The sequence below is a fragment of the Podarcis raffonei genome, chromosome 11 (assembly GCF_027172205.1).
Source record: "Podarcis raffonei isolate rPodRaf1 chromosome 11, rPodRaf1.pri, whole genome shotgun sequence".
Taxonomy (NCBI): domain Eukaryota; kingdom Metazoa; phylum Chordata; class Lepidosauria; order Squamata; family Lacertidae; genus Podarcis; species Podarcis raffonei.
The window spans coordinates 865586-884978 of NC_070612.1; the positions used below are offsets into that span (position 1 = coordinate 865586).

The 19393-nt window shown below is 47.7% G+C and overlaps 2 protein-coding genes across 8 annotated transcripts in view; one reads left to right on the forward strand and one right to left on the reverse strand.

The window, feature by feature from the left end:
- Positions 1-19393, forward strand: part of STOML2 (stomatin like 2) — a 253111-nt gene that overhangs the window by 108668 nt on the left and 125050 nt on the right. The window lies entirely within an intron of this gene.
- Positions 1-19393, reverse strand: part of UNC13B (unc-13 homolog B) — a 154442-nt gene that overhangs the window by 78513 nt on the left and 56536 nt on the right. For all 7 annotated transcript variants that reach the window (XM_053408507.1, XM_053408506.1, XM_053408501.1 and 4 more), the window contains 2 exons: positions 15584-15880; positions 15044-15134 (listed from right to left, as the gene is read on the reverse strand). In XM_053408507.1, the coding sequence (XP_053264482.1) occupies positions 15044-15134; positions 15584-15880 (388 nt within the window). The remainder of the gene's footprint in view (positions 1-15043; positions 15135-15583; positions 15881-19393) is intronic.

The following is a 19393-nucleotide window of genomic DNA, read 5'->3' on the forward strand; positions in this document are numbered from 1 at the left end:
AACAATTGGCAGGTGACAATTTTCCTTCAGAAAGGTAAGTAAGCGTAAGGGCAAGCAAAAGTAAGCCTACGCAGACTAGCCTACTCTTTGAACAATCTAGAAGCAAAAGTCAACAGACATGGAAACCTACTCTTAGGAACAAGGTATGAAAATTCCAGTGACATTCTCCATAGTTGAAGGAATAGCAGAGACATTGCAGCCAGATTCAGAAGACATTTGACCAACTGAGTGCAAAGTGCAAACACTTGAAATGTGCTTGGAAAGTCCTCTGGGAAAACCTGAAACTAGGGGCACAGATGCCCGGGGGGGCAGTGGATTGGCCACTATTTGATCTATATGCTAAGAAACATGTTTCTTGTTGGCGAGAATGAAGTTTGGTTTCTGACAGCACGGCGAGGTATTTTGTCTCTGCTCCGCACGAGGATTCAAAGCAGGTTTTTAGCCAGGCAGACATGAAGCAGCAAGAGGCATGGCAGCTTCTGTATCCAAGGGTGACGCCAGCGCCCCTGGGAGAGCTGCAGGTCGGCCGCGGCCCATGCCAGGCTCCTCAGATCTCTTTCCCTCCAGACTCTTCTGCAAGGAAATTTGAAGCATGCCAGTTGTTTGCACAAGGAACTTGGGTAAGTGATGTCTTGGGCAATGGAGGCTGCCCGCTAAAAGCTGTCCTGGTGACACCCAAAAAGAAAAGCAAACAACCTGCAAGCCTCCTGTGTCATTGATTTTATGTTTCTGAACAATCTCCATAAAAGAAATGAACTCTGGTGAATCTGTGCTAGAGTGCCATTTCCAGGCAGCTGGCTGTGAAAGTTCACGCCCCTTTCCAAGACTGTGGGTCATCACTAACATGGGATTCTAACAGGAGCAGCAATGTGCACCCCTGTGAGGAAGGCTGCCTTTTTTCACTCCCTGTTAAACTCCAGGGCCTGGCAAACGGGGCTTCTGCAAAACCAGGACCAAAGTGCCCAGCCTGGGAATTAGAATGGCAAAGCAAGACTTCAAACAACAGTGAATTTCAGCACTCCCATTCCTCCCTGAGGAGCGACTCTCTGTCTCTTGTTCTTCCTTGTCAGCTTCACAAGTGGCATCACACTACAATTATGTGGGGCAGCAAGAAGCTTTTCCTATTTCTGCCTCTCGTGCAAAGCAGAATCCCAGCCAGGGATACTCACAACCCCCAACCCAGAGCTGGCTTCAGCCGGGAGAGATGCCAGGGTTCTCTTTGGATGAGGCAGAAGGGCAGAAGAAGGAATCGCAAGGCGCTCGGCACTTACGGCTCTGCCACCCACCAGCCTGTCTCCAGCCCCAGACGGGGGAAAGAGTTCAAGGGCAGAAATATCTTCAGCTTTGTGTGCATGTGTGCTTCAATTTCGCGAAGTTGCTGCTGAAAAAAATAATTCAACAGGCTCCCTAACCATGTGCCCTTCAAATAAGATTCTTCACCATAAAGTAAGTAGTCCTCCCCCCCCCCCCAGTGAATCCCTCAGATGCTCAATTCCAGTTGAAACAACTGACATGTAGGAATCTACCGATCCTAAAAGGAAGCGCTCTGATTTGTGAGCCGGAAAGACAAACCCCAGAGACAGAGCATGCCAAAATACTCCAGTTTAAGGCTACTAAGCATTAAGGGAAGCCAGCAGGTCAGGACCTGTCTCTCAGACACACACACAAACATTCACACAGAGCCGTCCATCTCTCCCCACCTCTTCAGAGCTGCCTCAAACTTCATGCTTGCAGTCTTAGAACTTACCTTGCGGCTAAAACACACAAAAGCACAAGGAGATGCAAACAGAAAAGAAACTTGGGGAAATCAAAGGAAAGCAAAAGAATACGAAAGCTCCCTTTCCCAGGAGCAGCAGCCCCGGGCGAGCCAACGCCTGTCCCACCGAGGGGTGGGGTCTTTCACGGGTCGTGGTGGGAAAGGCATCGGGCTCCACAGCATCCAGGCGGCAGGAAGTGAAAAGCGGAAGACTTCTTAAATCAAAAAAATCCACAGCTGCCCTGAACCCGAAAGAAGAAACAGCGAAGCCCAAGGAGCAGCGAGGTCACTCTGGAAGCGCTGCTCTAGAAGGGCCCTTCCCCAGGCACAGCTTGGCTCTCCAGCCTGCGGTCGGTTTCCCAGACAGCCAGAGGAGCAGCTCAACTTCGTCCTTCTCTTCAGCATTGTGCTGGGAAAGAAAAGGAAAGCCTCCGCCGCTGCTGCTGCTGCTGCTGCTGCCGCCGCCACCGCCGTGCAGCTCCTGTTACTTCAACTCCTCCTCCTCCTCCTCCTCCTCCGTTGTTTTCTGCCTGGAGCCATGCAGCCCCACACCCTCCCTCTCCCCCGCACACCCTGGCATGAAACAATTCCTTAATTTTATTATCCATTCAGTGGCAAAAAGCAATGTGACAAAAAGCAATGAAGGAGCTCCTCCTCGGGAAAGATGAGAGCAGGCAGCACAGCAAGGCGGGGACACACACACACACACACACACACACACACACACACACACGGAGCAGAGCACCCACAACTGATTTCTTCACAGCTCGCCAGGAAAGGGAGAGGTTGCAGGGGCTGCAGCTAATTGCAATTGCATAGTTGCGGGTGGGGGGGTCTTTTTTATCCCGTATCTCTTCATCACCGGCTGTACACCCACTCCGGCATTAACTGCCAAAACATCATCACTGATGCACGCAAACTTGGGCACGGAGACGGTGCTTCAGCGAGAGCAAGGTGGCTCTCCAGCAGCCCTGGAGAGCGGCTAGCCGACAACCCAGCCTGTATGACCTCAACGCCCAACAAGAACTAAAATTCCCTCTGCCCAAACCTCTCCAACTCCTGCTGTTACGCTTTATATTACTTTAAACTGACTTGCATTTATGCCTACTCCTCGCTACTAGTTTAATCGGTTTCCTGCCTTTTGCTGCACAGTTATTATTTTTTACCATATTTATGACTTGGAACTTGGAAATCACCTTGCAGCCTTTTGGGGGCCCAAAGGGAGAGGTGGAACTCTCTCAACAAGGTTGGAGCTTCTCCTCTGAAGGCTCCATGAGGCTTCCTCAAGACCAACTTGTCACCCCGAGGCTCACATCAGCAGGTGTTCCTCACGTCTCTTCTTGAGAAGCATGCAAAGTACCGTCCCACCCCACAAAACACAAGCTCTTCATCCCCTCCTGAGAACCTGGTCAAAGTTTTCAATGCTTGTTTGTTAGGTGGTCCTCTTTGTGTGTTTGGTGGAGTTTTAAGGACACACCCTCTCAAAATGGGAAGAGGTGGATGGGTTGTAGCAGCATTGAAGAACACAGCCTTAGTCCCCGTAAGACACAAAAGGGAAGTCAGAGGATCTCTCCCAGCTGCATGAATGGGCAATAAAATGGCAAACAAGTTTCAATCTGAATAAGCATGAAGTGATGGGGGGGGGAAGTGGGGAGTATATCCCATATATACTGAAGGAGTCTGAGCTGGTGACAACTGACCAGGAGAGAGATGTTGGGGTTGCAGTTGATAAATAAATGGAAATATGGAGCAGTGTGCAGCAGCAGCAGCTGCGAGAAGACAAATTTCATGCTACAGAGTATTAGGAAATAAAGTTTTAAGTACTGTACTGCTGCTAGTGAAATTTGTGGTGCAACCACATCTGGAATAATACAAATATATAAAAATAAAAATATTGTCCAGTTGCACCTAAGAGACCAACTAAGTTTGTTCTTGGTATGAGCGTTAGGTATCTGAAGAAGTGTGCATGCACACAAACACTCATACCAAGAACAAACTTAGTTGGTCTCTAAGGTGCAACTGAACAATTTTTTTATGTTTCATATATATTTCTACTGCATCAGACCAACACGGCTACCTACCTGAATCTGGAATATTACAGACACTTCTGGTTGCCTCATCTCAAAAAAGAACATCACAAGAGTTGCAAAAGGGACAGAAAACATGGTTCAAAATGATCAGGGAACTGCAGCACCTCCAAGAAGAGGAAATGCTGACTTTTGGAGATTTTTAGACAGATGGAAGTTGTGTGTATGAAGTGTGGAAGGGGGAGCTTAGTGCAGAGATTACACACAGTATATGGGAAGCAAAGGTTTTGCTTCCCACCAGATTTTCCCCTCTCTCTTTTGATCACCTAGTGAAACTGACTAACAGCAGATTCAGGACACAAGAGAAAATTCCGCTTCACATTTTTAATTAACTTACAGAACTCGCTGCCGGAATATGTGATTATGGCTACTAGCTTAGATGGTTTTAAAAGGTTTAGAGAAATTCACAGGGGGATGAGTTCACTGGCAGCCTTCAGATCTGCTACAAGCAGCAGGTCACTGCTTTCCGTGGGAGTTTTTCACCTTAAAGTCCATAAAACAAAAGCAGTAACTCAGAGCAGGGCTTTCCATGTGGCAGCCCCTGTTTTGTGGAACAGAATCCTTGCCGAGATACAATAGGGGCCAACTATCTGTACTTTCATTAACAATTAAATACGTTTTTGTTTGGGAAGGCTTTTGCAGTTGGATGAAGAGGTCTCTGCTTTCAGTGCTTATTCTGTATTGTTTTTAAACCCACCGTGAGTTTGTTTTTAAACCTATTTTTAGCCATTTTTATGGTACGTTGTGTTTGGAAAAAGGCATTTTAATTAATTAATTAGTCACAGCATAGTAACTGCTGTTATTTTGGTTTGCATTGGCCTGCTGTTTCAATTATACTTCCTTGTTTCTGAGCATGTACCTGTCATCAACACATCTTTTTTTTCTGATCTGCCTTCTGAGTGAGAGAGAGATGAAGAGATTGTGTAGCTATTTTCAAAAGGCCACAGAAGAATTCGATGGAAATAAATGACCAAAATGCTTTAGCGGAGGGCGAGTGATGGGAGTTGCCCAAGATTATGGGGAAAGGGAAGGGTCTGGAGAAGGCAAAATAAGCCCTGGTTCTCTCAGGTGAGTGTGTGGCAGCTCGTGTCAGGTGTGTGTGCAGGAGCCAGGCCCTGTGACCAATAGGACTTTGCAGGACTGGGGCCTTCCTAAGTTTGTTCTGAAGAGGCAAGGTGCAGCCACACAGGTGAGGCTTATTGGTAACTCACAGCACCTGGTGGCTAGAGCTGGGAAGGGATATAAGGTCAGCATTTCCCTTCGGCTTTTTACCGCAGCAGCACATTTCCTGCCTTGCTGCATTTGGCTTCTTGCTTCCTGATCCTTGAACCTCTGCTTCTTGACTCCTTGCTTCTTGATTCTTGGACCCTTGACTTCTTGACTCCTTGCATCTTGTGCCTCGAACCCCTGACTTCTTGACTCCTTGTTTCCTGACCCTTGGACCCTTGGCTTCTTGACTCCCGGCTCTCTGACCCTCGGACTCTTGGCTCCTGGACCCCCCTTCCTGCTCCCACCCCGCCATCTTGCCCCCTGCCAGGACTTCGATCGCCCGTGAACCGGACTGTGACAGCTCAAAAGACAAGCCACACCAGGGCAGGTCATCCAACATGAAGCTCACTCCCAGACCAGAGAGCGGAAGGAAGAAAAAGAGATCACCTCCAGACCTAACCTGGGGAACCTCCCGATGGTCCAATGTCAGGTTCAAAGGCCTGACAGCCACAACCTGTGAGAGACTCCAGGAGCCTCCTGCCAGGAATGCAGAGCACCAACAGGGAGGCTCTCCAAGCAGTTGTGTCGACCTCACCAGGGAAGCTGCTTTCTAATAGCAGCGCCTCCTCAGAACAAGCTGCCGCCACACAGAAGCTCTCTGGATGCATTCCTCGTGGAGGCAGAACAGGGCTTCAGTCTAGATACCAAGGAATTTAAGGTAGCAAAAGACAATCCACAGAGGAAGGGGTTGGAAGAGGTCCACTCTGAGCTGCAGCAGCTCTCCAAGAAAGCTTTATTCGGATGAAGCTGGAGAAGGAAGCTGGGAGCTTCTGCAGGCAAAGCGACAGCCTTTCCCTGGGGTTCCACTTCCAGTTAGGAGTTTAAACATTCTGCACAGTGGGGGCCTTGAGTTTTAATTCACTGCTAAGACTTAATTTGGGGCTGAATCAGTAAGGAATTATTAAAACTGATAAAGAAAGAGTTCAGCAATGTAGGCCAAGTGCTTTGATGTCTATGAGGTATACATAATTCTATATTTAAAAAATCCTAGTTATCTCTCTACTTCATTCCAACTTCCTGAAGAGTAAAGCTCTGAACTCCAGATAAACTGTATGGTAAGCAATTCTTCCCTAAGCATGTGGGTGGATAAACCACAGAAGATGCAGCTGAGCCTCTAGCAGAAAACGGCCCGTCAAATGAACACCAGAGCCCTCTCCCCCCGCCCCTCTCTCTCTCTCTCTCTCTCACACACACACACACACAAAGGCTCCTGCTCTAGAGAAGGGTGCAAATGCATTAGTGACTGACTGTACAGGGAGAGGAAGACCAATGCTCTGGGAGAGGCGAGGCAGGGAGGGTAACATCCATCAGATGCTAGACAAGAGGGGCTTGAGCTCTCATCTCAACCATCTTCTCAGCCCCAGCTCAGCATAAACCACAGAGCAGAAGAGGCTTCCCTCAAGTGTCTAGATAGAAAGAAATTGTGTCAACCACCCAGACCAACTTCTGATTTCAGAGACTGGCCTTGTCTACAATAAACTTCCCAGAACCATTTGGATCCATTGGTCTCTGGAGGCAGAACACATCCACACGCCCTGCTGCCCCGTGGAGTCTAAACTAGGGAATCATCTGACCATAACAACAAGGGAACTAGACCAAATTCCTCAGGTATACAGGACCGAGGCACAAGCAGGGAGGGGCAGGAGCCCTTTGGCACATCCCAATGCAGAATGAGGCAGTGGCAGGTGCTGCTGACCATGGTGCTGAAGGGCATCTCAGCTTCTTCCTCTTGTTTCACCGCCTTGTCTCTTAGGTCCACTAACACGGCTAGCTCTGTATCTTAGCTTGAATGACAACAGGAACATCTCCTGCGCCTCCTCCCTGGCAGGCTGCCTCTCGCTGAAAACGCACACAAAGAACCTTTCCAGTGAATATAACTCAGGTTGTCCCAGTCTGCGTCTCTATTTGAAATTGTTTTTGTATATGCAGCTGTTTTAAACTGCACATACAGGATAGTTTGCATATATGCAATTGTTTTTATTGTTGACGATTTTACTGTGAAATCGATTCAAGATATGTCATGAGAAGCAATTCACAAAAGGAATAGGTAGGAGGGCAAATGAGCGGGAGAACATGGTCCGAAACTGTGTCTCGGTGATTCCTTGACTGTGAGAGGGTGACCTCAGGATATTCTCAGCTCTTTTCCTGGGAAAAAGTCTTGGATGCACAAGCTGGTGGTACTGACAAGGTTGGGATAGTTGTTGTTGTAATAATAATAATAATAATAATAATAATAATAATAATAATAATAATAATAGAATGTATATACTGCCCTATAACCCAGAAGTTATCGCTATCCCTGTACCAGAGATTCCTTTCATTGTGATTTTTAATCCCAGTATGGGGTTTTATTGTTCTAACCTTTGCACAACTGTTAAGACAATTTGTTCTATGAGGAATCTCATATATGCAATCAATGTAAACATTTTGCAATCCTCCTGAAGAGCAAAAAACAACACCTGCTGCCTCGTATCATGTGCACTACACTTCCCTTTAAGCCACAGATGGGGAACACTTGTGGTCCTCCAGATGTTGCTGGACTCCCAGCTCTTACCAGCTCCAGCATCCAGCATGGCCAATGAGCAGGGATGGTGGGAGCTGGGAGTCCAATGTGGTCTGGAGGGCCAGGGAGGGGCACCCCTGCTGTAAACTGACCCATCACCCCTCCAAACACATCCAGTCAGCCACAGCAGCAAGGCTGTATTTGCTGCAGAGAAGATACCCTCTGCTGTTGGTCCTTACAAACTGCGCCTCATTCCATCAAGGGAGCTTCCCACTGCACTGAACCAGAACTGACACAACAATGCTACTTTAGGCAGACGCTTAAAATCTCTCCACTGCACCCGCCACAAAAAGCGGGACCCTCCAATTAAAGCTGCAAAGATGAGATAGCTCTCAAAAGCCCAGGGCGAGGATAAGCTCTGTTTGAAGAAAGGGCTGTGAAGCCCCACCTGAGAAGAAGGCAAGGCTGAAGGATGGGGCGAAGTCAAACAACGGAAACCCGTTAGCCCCAAAGGCAGCAGCCAGCCAGTGTTTGCAGCAGAAGGATTAGGCGGATCAAGCTCTCTAGCCTGCTCTCTTGATTGCATTTCTGCCAATGAGTCTCCCAGCCAACAGATGGGAACTGCAGGAGCTTCACCCCTTCGTGCATTTGGAAACCCAGGGTTACTGCTGGCATTTTAGCACTGATTTAAATTTAACCCCTTCAATATGCAGCTCCTGGATAATTTTTGTTGCCGGGGGACTGCACAACATCTCCCAAGCCCTTCAGTGCCATCCAAGTGCCTCTGAACACCAGCTGCTGGAGATCCTCTTGGGCTTCTCAGAGGCATCTGGCTGGTCATGGCATGAACAGGATGCCAGACTAGACGGGCCCCCATTTGTCTCTCCAGCTTCAGAGATCTCCTGATGCTCTTATCAAGATGCCGCCTTTGCACCTCTCAATAGCTCTAACAAGTTGCTCTTTCTGAGTATTACCCGCTGTGACATATCTCCTGGGGTGCCCTGTCCACTTAACCTCATTTGATAGACAGATAAATAATAGAAAAACTGTGCCCTGCGCCTCTCCTGTTTATTTCTATGGGGCTCAAAAGAGGGATATTCCCAGATGATTATGTCTTCAGCTAGAGAAGGTTCCAAATGGGAGAAGACTATGTTTGCAGGGCTTTCTTTCTCCCAAAAGCAAATGCTTCCTGTGCACAAACGGTTTGGACTTCATCTGCATAATTTATTCCCCAGAATTCTGTTTCACATATTTGCTTTGGCTTAACATTCAGTATCCCTTCTGCTTGGGAAGGACTTCTGAGTCCTAATGACAGCCCTCGCTCATTATTTAAACAGAAAAGCAGCCGCTGATGTTTACCAAAGTGCCCACAACTCCTGTGTTCTGCCTCCACTCCAAACGGGTTGTCCAGATGGCACCCCTGACCACAAAAATGCCCATTGATGCATCATAATGGGTCTCCAAAACACCACCAAAAAAGCAGACTAAACCATAAGGCCATGACAGATGAGCCCCATTTATGAGATTATTGGACACTTTTCAAAAATGAGGCAAAGAGAATATGGAAAGAAAAAATGCACCCACATCCTAAGCTGGCCATGTCTGAAAAAGGAGCCGCAACTTACCTGTGCACCTGCCTGCTTCTGTGCTAGGGGGAGGGCTATAGCTCAGTGGTCCGGCATCTGCTGTGCCTGCAGAAGGTCCCAGGTTCAATGCCTGGCTTCTCCCAACAGGGCTGGGTGAGACCTCTCTCTGCCTGAAATCCCAGAGAGGTCTGGCCAAATCAAAGTAGACACTGATGATGGGTCATTGCTCTGACTCACTATACGGCAGTCTCCTTTGCTCCTAAAGGTGATGGACTGATTTAAAAACACATGAAGTGGCAGGTTCACTCCCCTGGGCAAATTGCTAGCAGGTCAACCTTCCCAGAATGGTCAAAATGCAAAACATTCTTGGGTGCCTGTTTGGGCTCTTTGATTCGGTGTGCTATTATTTTCAGACCAGTGAGTTGCAAAGGGAAGTCAAGATGCTTTCTGGCATTTGTGCATTCACTACTACAGTCACTAAGTATAACCAGCAACTTCCATTACAGTTGACTGAAGGAGGATTGGCCCGGCTGTTGTGTAAAAGCACATCTTAAACAAACCCCTTAAAAAATGGGGTCACAGTCCAATTTTTCCCAACACCGACTGGCTCATCCAGTGAAGGAACACATCCAAGCTGCATTTTCCTATGGAAACAGAACACAGATTCATTCCACTTGCGAATGGACCTGTTATACCAGTGGCTGGAAACCCATAGCCCAGGAAGCAGCTGGAGCTTCATAAAGTTCTGACTGGACAAAACCTCTGCAGCAACCTTCCCCAACCTGGTGCCCTCTAGAAGTTTTGAACTACAACTCCCATCCGTGCAGCTCCATGGGGGTGGTGTAGATGGGAGTTGTAGTGCAAAACACCTGGATGGCACCAACTGAGGGGAAGGCTGTTCTATGGGCTTCTGTGAACTGCGTGGAGAAGCGCTTTCTTTTCTCTGTCCTGAATACTCCAAGATGCAGCTATGCTGGATGCCCACAAGTTCCAGGGTTATGAGAGAGGGAGAAAATCTTTCCTCTATTCACTGTCTCCATGTCAGGCATCATTTCATTATCATTTAAAAGGCTGCCCTTTTCTGAGCCTTTTCCAACTGTACGGCATCCTTTTTTCAGGCAAGGTGACCAGAACTGTACAAAGCATTCCAAAAGAAGACATCCCACAGATGTGTAAAACAGAAGTATGATGTTGGTAAGTTTTATTTTCAATTCCTCTCAACTGCCATTTTATGACCCATTCACTCAGAATGCAGAGGCTCTTTTTGGGCTCCTCAGAATCCCTTTTTTGTTTTAGCAACCTAAACGACTTAGAATCAGCAGCAAACTTGGCCACACCCCTAACTCTAGATCAGGGGTCAGCAAACTTTTTCAGCAGGGGGCCGGTCCACTGTCCCCCAGACCTTGTGGAGGACCGGACTATAATTTGAAAACAAAAAACCAATTGCTATGCCCCACAAATAACCTAGAGATGCATTTTAAATAAAAGCACACATTCTACTCATGGAAAAACACGCTGATTCCCGGACCGTCCAAGGGCCGGATTTAGAAGGCGATTGGGCCGGATCCAGCCTCCGGGCCTTAGGTTGCCTACCCCTGCTCTAGGATCAGCAGTTCTCAACCTGTGGGTCCCCAGATGTTGTTGGACTACAACTCCCATCATCCCTGAGCGCTGGCCTTGCTAGCTAGGGGTGATGGGAGTGTATTTCAACAACATCTGGGGACCCACAGGTTGAGAAAGGCTGCTCTAGATCATTTATGAACAAGTTTAAAAGCACAGGTCCCTGGAGGACTCCCTTCCTTCCTTCCCTCCAGCAGAACTGCTCATTTATTTCTACACTCTGCCTCTTGTTACTGAACCAATTCCTGGTCCACAAGAGGACCTCTCCGCTTATATCATGACTGCTAAGAATACTGGAGAGTCTCTGGCAAGGTACTTTGCCAAAAGCTTTTTAGAATCATAGAATCATAGAGTTGGAAGAGACCACAAGGGCCATCGAGTCCAACCCCCTGCCAAGCAGGAAACACCATCAGAGCACTCCTGACATATGGTTGTCAAGCCTCTGCTTAAAGACCTCCAAAGAAGGAGACTCCACCACACTCCTTGGCAGCAAATTCCACTGTCAAACAGCTCTAACTGTCAGGAAGTTCTTCCTAATGTTTAGGTGGAATCTTCTTTCTTGTAGTTTGGATCCATTGCTCCGTGTCCACTTCTCTGGAGCAGCAGAAAACAACCTTTCTCCCTCCTCTATGTGACATCCTTTTATATATTTGAACATGGCTATCATATCACCCCTTAACCTCCTCTTTTTGAAAGTCCAAGAACACAATGTCAGCCAGAACACCTCTATCTATATGCCTGCTTAAACTCTCAAAGAACTCTTAATAGGTTAGTGAGACTCTGCTTCAGCAAAGGCTTCTTCTTCTATATGCTTGGCTATTTTTATTTGACAATATTTTTCACCCGTTTTCCCAGGACAGATGTTAAGCTAAGCGAACTGTAATTTCCAGGTTCCCCCCTCCCCACGCCTGAATCCCTTTTAAACGTATTTGTGTCACATTGGACATGTTCCAGTCCTTGGGATCTTAGGGACAAGTTCCACGTTTCTGTTAGGAGATCAGCAATTTCACATTTGAGTGCTCCTAAGAACAAGGCTCTTTGTTGCATGAACCTTTTGACTCAGTAGAAGTCTGCTATCGTGAAACAGGCAGCACAGTCCGCAGCCCCATAGCAAAGAATGTGAAACTTAAACGGACTGTATTTTATAAAACCGAAAAGGGAAAAAAACACAAGAAGGAAAATTAACAAAAAACCAGTACGTGTATGTTTATCTTGTCTGCCAAGACGGGAGGGTTTCTAGGGGAGGCGCATTCTGCCTTGGGTTGCTCTGCAGGCTAAAGCAAATCCAAGGGGCACTCGCAGCTCCCCTTCTGCAACTTCTAGTAAAATGTGATCTGGCCCCTCACTGCAATCCAGATCAGAAGATCCCCCTCAGTTCCTCAGAGAATACACATTGCTACCTCCACGTAACATTACAAGGATTTCCAAAATGGTCCTCCTTTGCCAACAACAAGAAAGTAAGACTCAATTCATATGTGTCTCTTTAATAAGCCTGGCTATTGACATATAATTCTCTCCTGACTCTCATTCCAGATGGATTCACTTTCAATTTACCCAGAAAGCCCTATGAATATTCATCAACCAGGATATAAGTGTCGAAAACTTTATTAAGGACAACATGCAGACTTTGCCAATATTCAAGCTACTACGCCAGGAGTTAATGCGTGTAAATACCCCCACACACACACACACACACACAAAAAGGACTATAATCTCATATGGAAATGTAAACAGCTTTTTTAAAGGGAAGTCAAAAGTATATGCCACATAACACTTTTAGAATAATACTACATATGTATAGTCTTTTCTACACTATGTGAAACATATTTGTTATTTTGCACCCCAGATGTAATGTTTCCACACCAGTAGCCCCGCACAGGAACCTGCAACTCCAAGACAGACAGGTGTCTCTGACCAGCCTTTCACTTCATAGTACTTAAATCTACAAGACACACAAGGCTCTCCTTGTCCGTTTTGCTTTCCACACACAACAGCTGCGGTACCAGCTGCTGACAAACGCAGCAGAGCAAAATTCACACTCTGGCTTGCTTGCCTGAACTCCAAGCGTATCTGGTGTGAAAGGATTAAGATTTCAGCCAAACATCCACAGCTTTCAAGTCCCGATTTGACCCAGGACTGGTTAAGGTTCATTTGCAACAGAGGAGAACCCCAAAATGTGGAAAATTCACCCTTTAACCAGTGTGCACCTTTGCATTTCAAGAGTGTCCCATGGCCCAAGGCCCACACAGGGGAGGCAGACTCTGACCAAAGCAAAAGAAGGCATCCATGTTCCAAACCTTTGATTTGCCGGATGACACAGACCATGTGGGTGGCACACATGTGTGAGGGCATGGCTGAATTGCCAGGCTCCAGTTTGGGTCAAATGATTTCAGGAATGGAGCCTGCTCCACCAGGTCCATTATTGAAAAATGCTATTTCCACTGGAACCAAATTCCAGTTGGGACGATAGTTTGCTAACCTGAACAGCTCTGCAATGGGTGCAACTGAGGATGAGTATTGCAACTATAAGAGTTTCCAAAAAAGGTTATAGAAGATGCAAACCCAACGTATTGTTGCTGCTACTGAATACAACTCTCTTCCGTGAACAGTGAAACACGACACAAGCACAAGCCAGAATAACGAGAAAGAGTTAATGTACCAATCTTGACAGGCGCGCAAGGAACCTTCCTGCTCACAGCAGACAAGTTTGTACTCCTATCTCCCGCTCCCAGGAGACGCATCAAGAGAAAACCTTGGTGCTTCTGGAGAGACGCCAGTGCAGCATCTCGCAGTGGCAAAGGCTTTCCACGGCACATCCTGCCAGTTTCTCTGCCCCACAAGAAAGCAGACGGAGGGAGGCACTTGAAGGCAGGAGAGGTCTGCTTGCAGCCATCAAGAGCCGCTTGTCGTTCACACACCACCAATTCTCTTTGTGCGCAGAAGCCTCCAGCGCTCTTGAGAGTTTTACTTTTCAAAACAATTCACTAAATGATTCAAAGCAGCATTTTTCAGAAGACAGACAAACTCGCCGGGTTGTTCTGTTAAAGCTCTTGGGTTGACGGCTTTTTGTAAATATCTCACATTTCTTACACCCGTCAGGATCTTTTAATTCAACTCAACAGGCTTTTGACTTGCTTAAGAATTACAAAAGTGTTTTGATACTCTGTGTAGCAAAACACAGTTTCTGCCCTTAATGAGAAGCTGCTAAGAAAGCCCGACATCAGTGTCAGATAGGTGCTCCTTTTGCCTGCTCTTATTTTGCAGAATCCCCTAAAACTGTCACCCTGTATTTTCCCCACATTTAGCTCAGATTTCCCCTTTCCATGAAAAATATCATTGCTGCTAAGGACCCTTTTGTGCTACCTCAACAACACAGTTGCAATGCTAAGCCCACTCGCGGAAGAGCCTGGTGACATTGTGTAAATTCTGATCCATCTAAAACAACAAGGTTGCAAACATGAGCCTATTTTGATCCGGGGCACATCAATGGCCTTCTGCTGGCCAGGGAAGCATCCAAATGGCACAAGTCAACAATAAGATGGGGCAGAGAGGGAACCTGCTGCCACTCTCTGCTCCGGCCTCTTCAGACAACACTCGGCTTCTGGGTGCTTTCGGGAGTGAAACCGGGAGGCAGCCAGGAGCAGCACAGTAGTTCATGGAAGGGTCTCCTCTCCCACACACCCACAATGGGTTGGGAAAGCGTCTGGGAAGAGCATTCCACAAATGGGGAGCCACGACAAAAAAGGCCCTTTCTTGTGTTGTCACCCTCCAAACCTTTTGGGGAAAGGGAACATAGAGAAGGGCCTCAGAAAACAAACTACAGACACAATGGAACAGTGGTGTCAACGCAACACTTCCATAAATAATCCTGGTTTTTCTACACAACACAGGTAGCGAACTTGGTGCCCCAAGATGTTGCTGAGCTACAACTTCCCCCCCAATCCCAGCCCTGTTGGCTGTTGGGGCTGAGGAGAGAGTCCAACAAAATCTGGTGGGGCACAAGTTCTGCACCCCTCTGCCATGGGGTCAACAAATTAAGCCCACCACAGTCAACTTCAGCAAGTTGTTGGTACCAGAGAGGAACATGCACCGTTTGTGCAGTTGCCCCAGAATAGTGTCTCCCTTAGACAAGCAAAGCAACCTTCAGACAAAAGTCACGGCAAGGTTTACAAGCGCAGACACAGGTGGAAGGATGGGGGAAGGGACATTTCGCGGGCCCTACCTCTTCAAACTGAAGCCGCACTTTATTAATGGCTCGGATCCAGCGGGCTCTTGCAGCGGGAAGAAGGAGAAGTTCATTTTCATCAAGGTGACTTGCAAAAAAGAAAAACAAGGAAAAAATGAGTGCTGGAAACTCAAGAGCAGTCTCATGAAACTCAACACATGAAAAGAACCTTTTATTGTAATGGTGGGAACAAACGCTGAGAACAGTTGGCCCCAAGAGAACTGGGATGGCCAGCAAAAGACAGAGAATGGCATGGAAAGAACAGAAAGTGTGGCCAACAGGGACTGTGGTAGAGAACCCTGTAAGGGATGCACCCCATTAGTCACTAGATGGGTGTAAAATGATGATGATGATGAAGAGGAGGATTAATTAGATTTAACAACGTTTGTCCCACCCTTTCTGACCCTAGACACCAGTGGACTACTCAAAACCAGCTATGGCACTACATCCATATCCTGTTTGTCTCTCCCAAGATCAACCAGAAAAATGGCCTCGAGTTCAACTCCAAGGAATCCATGGCCAACGTGCACCACCTACCTGCCCGGTGTCTTTGTGGCTTCTTTGGGCTCATCCACTTCAGGAGGTAGTTGAGGTGTGGCATGCTCTTTCACCTTCCCCTCTCCTTCCCTGTGCACTTCCTGGGGCTCATGCTGCTCGCTAGGTGGTGCAGGGCCCTCTGTCGGGTGAGGAGGCACAGCAGCAGGCACCCCTTCTGCGAGCTCGTCCTCGTGTTCGGAGCAGGGCACACTCCCGTGATATTGGTCCAGCCCACTCTGCTGAGAGCTTCCCTGACTGATGTTACAGGAGGAACCAAACTTACTACTGCTGGCAGGACTGTGAGAGAGCAAAGCATTAGTAAGTCAAAAGGTCTTGGCAACCAGGAAACAGCACAATGCATGCACAGAGAGAGAGCGAGAGCGCAAATCCTAAGTACACCAGGCCAAAGCATCAAATGGAAACTCTAGCCGAGCAAATGTCTCTTGCACATTGCAGCCACTGTTCTCAGTCGCCCGCCACTTCCAAGTTTGTGTTTGCAATTTTTGTGCTGGGTCTAAGCCTCTGGACCCTATTGATATATCAATCAGAAACAGATAGCATCATCTGCTGTGCATCCTGTAAATTGTTTACAGGCCATAGGAAAATTAAGAGTGGCAGCAAAAGTTTCATGCACATTGAACCTCTAAGCTGCTAAGCTCAACACCTTCTTACGTTTGCCCCTAGCATGTCAGCTGCACGTGGATTCTGGGACATGAGGGTTTCATCTTCACTCCCATTTCATTAACACATTCTTAAGTTTCTCCAGCGGCTGAGAATGGATCCTGTTGTAGATGCTGTTTAGAAAAATCAGCCCTGTCTTCCAGCACAACAAGGGCCCATTGCTGTTGCTGCTTGGGAGTGACTGATTATTATAAGGTTGGAGTTACTGCACCAGGAGCTGTTAATTCAACAAGACACCCACACACTCTCTCTCCATTGTGGAATTCTAAGAGGGAAGGGGCACAAATGCTTCTGGGCCGCTATTTAAGTGCCGCCTGGCTTTTGGCAGCCCACATAGGCAGAGACAGCTGCAAGAGGACCCAAGGCAGCTACACTGTGAAAATCCCATCTACTCCTTGGGAAACAGGCTGGGCAGAAAGGAAAATGCTTGAAGCAGGATCCCTGCTGGGCCAATTGTCTAGAGATGGCGGGTGAGGAGTGCAGATTTAGCAATGATTTTAGTGACGAGCAGTTCTGTAACGAGGGAGGGGCAGCAAGAACACCGGCCCCAATCATCCCCTGGACAGGGGTAAACAGGGAGCAAAAGTCACTAATATACTGATAGCTGTAACATGAAATCACTGCAATTCTCTTCAATATGGAATTAAAAAAAACATGTTTTTGAGATATGGTAAACCAGAAAACCAGTTATCAGCTTGCTTGCTTGCTTGGAGCTCCTCATTGGCTCCAGATGCCTGCAGCCTGACACAGAAAAGCACATTCAGCTAATGCCGCTGAATACAGCTGGTAAAAGTAGAGAAAAACTGAATCATGTTAGCTGGGCAGTAACAGCTTCCGAGCAGCAAGAACTAGATGTTTCTGCATTAGTACCTTTAATAGTCAACGGCCATGTTTAAGTCGTCCTGGTGGGAGGGAGGAGGTTTTAATCACAGAATCTTAGAATGGCAGAGTTGGAAGGGACCCCCAGGGGTCATCCAGTCCAACCCCCTAAATGCAAGAATCACAGCTCAAGAATCCATGACAGATGGCCAGGCAACCTCTGCTTAGAAACCTCCAAGAAAGGAGAATCCACCAACTCCCCAGGGAGTCTGTTCAACAGCTGCTACTGTCAGAAAGTTTTTCCTGATGTTTAGTCAGAATCCCCTTCTGGGTGTTAGAAAAGTTATGCTGCAGGTGACTGAACTGCAACCACTTAAACAGCTTTTGCTGCCATCTGGGTTTCTCTCCCACCTTAAAACGTGAATGCCTTGTATGTTGTCTAACTAAGCTTTCTGCAAACCAAGAGAGCCCCCAATTTCCTCCCTCCCACCATGTCATCTAGAGGTGCAAGTTGTTTTATCACACACACAATTAGGCTACAGAAGGTTAATGAAACTAATACTCAAAGCTGCTCACTCACAAGGACACAGCACAAATGGAGAGCAAAGGAGAAGAGTCATCGCAGCCTTTTGGAACAAAGGAAACCAGAAGTTGAGAAGGAGAAGGGCAAGAGAGGCTCTGGGTGGGCAGTCTAGCAACTAGCGTTCACAACTCTACCTACCACTGGGTACTACTAATGCCAAACACAGCCTAGAGGAGTCTGATCTACGAGGTCAGGCATCTACTGTTACGGCACTTGCATTATAAATGGCTCACAAGTCGGCACCATTTATCATGCTGTTTTGGCTACTGGCCTTTTCTTCCTGAGTGGCTCAGGGCTACTCTGCTCCGCCGGCTGCAGTCCAGTGGCAAGTGTTTCCGTTTCTGGACAAGGGACACTTTCCTTCTGCTTTACTTCATCCAGAACCTGTGTGGCGCCTTCTGCTGGTTCCTCCAAAGGGAGCCCAGGAGGCTCACTGGAAATGGTGCTTGGCTCATCTTCCGTTTCTCTGGAGACCTCAAGCTCCAGCTCCTTGTTGGGCGCAACCGGAATGTCAGGTGTGGGACCATCGAAGCATTCATTGCTCTTGCTGTCAGGCTGCTTAGAAGAAAGGTCTGAATCAGCAGCACTGTCAGCTGGCTGGTCAGAGGCAGAGAGGTTTGGGCTCCCATCAGCCCCGGTCACATCCACTGCTTGTTCCTCGGCTTTCGAGACAGCTTCTGGTGCCTTCAAATCTAGTTTGGATGAAGCAATTGGGGCCACCTCCTCTTTGGAGGAAACTTTTGGTGTTGGCACATCTGGTTCCTTCTTGAGACTTGCCTCCTTGGCATCTTTCTGCCACGGAAATGAGAAGTCCAGCTTCTTTCCAAACACAGCACCCGGCGCGCCCTCTACTTTACCTGCTTTCTCATCACTTCCTCCACCAAACAGACTTGAGGAAAACTTGTTGAAGCTGGACACGAGGCCTGGCTCAGGCGCAGGCTTGCTTGCCGAGGGCGGCTGTGCAGAGAAGAAGGAGCCAAATGGCTTGCTGCTGTCTGCAGAAGACATGAAGCCGAATTTGGGCAAAGTGGGCATGCTTGGAATTTCAAACATGGGCTTGGTGCTGCTGGCCTCTGTAGGAGCACTGGCTGGCTTGCTCTTACCAGCCAAACTGCTTTTCAAGGGAGCAGCTTCTGGGGCTGCTTCGCTCACGGTTAGAGGCTCTTTCTGCTCAGGAGGAAGATCAGGTTTTATTTCAGGGACCTTTTCTATATCCTGATGGGGCAAGTCATGGGCCTCATCTGCAGCAGCTTTGGGTTCCATCTCCAGGGTCTCAAACGTGTCTGGTGGGCAAATATCAACATCTGCCTCATTCTTTATAGTTACTTCTTCAGTGGTTAGTGAAGTATCCGTCAGTTCTGGCAGTTTCAGGTGTTCATCTTCCTCACCAACCTTGGGTTCCAGCTCATGTGTACTGTCCAAATCCATTTGGCCAACATCTGTTTCTCCTGCCGGGCTCACTTGCTCTTCAACAGCAAGGACAGCATCATTTTCTAAGGGCTCCACAGGCACTTCACTCTTCTCCTGCAGCACCACCGTCTCAACTGCATCATGTACCTCTTGACTACACGGGGCAGCCTTCCCTGCTTCATCAGATGCCAGTAAGTTTGTGTCCAGCTGCACCACTTCAGGGCCCTGATCCCTACTTGAGTCTAAAGTTTCTGAAGCATTAAGGGAGGGTTCCAGACCATGTTCAGGTCTTCCACTGCTTTCAGCTTCCAATTCTG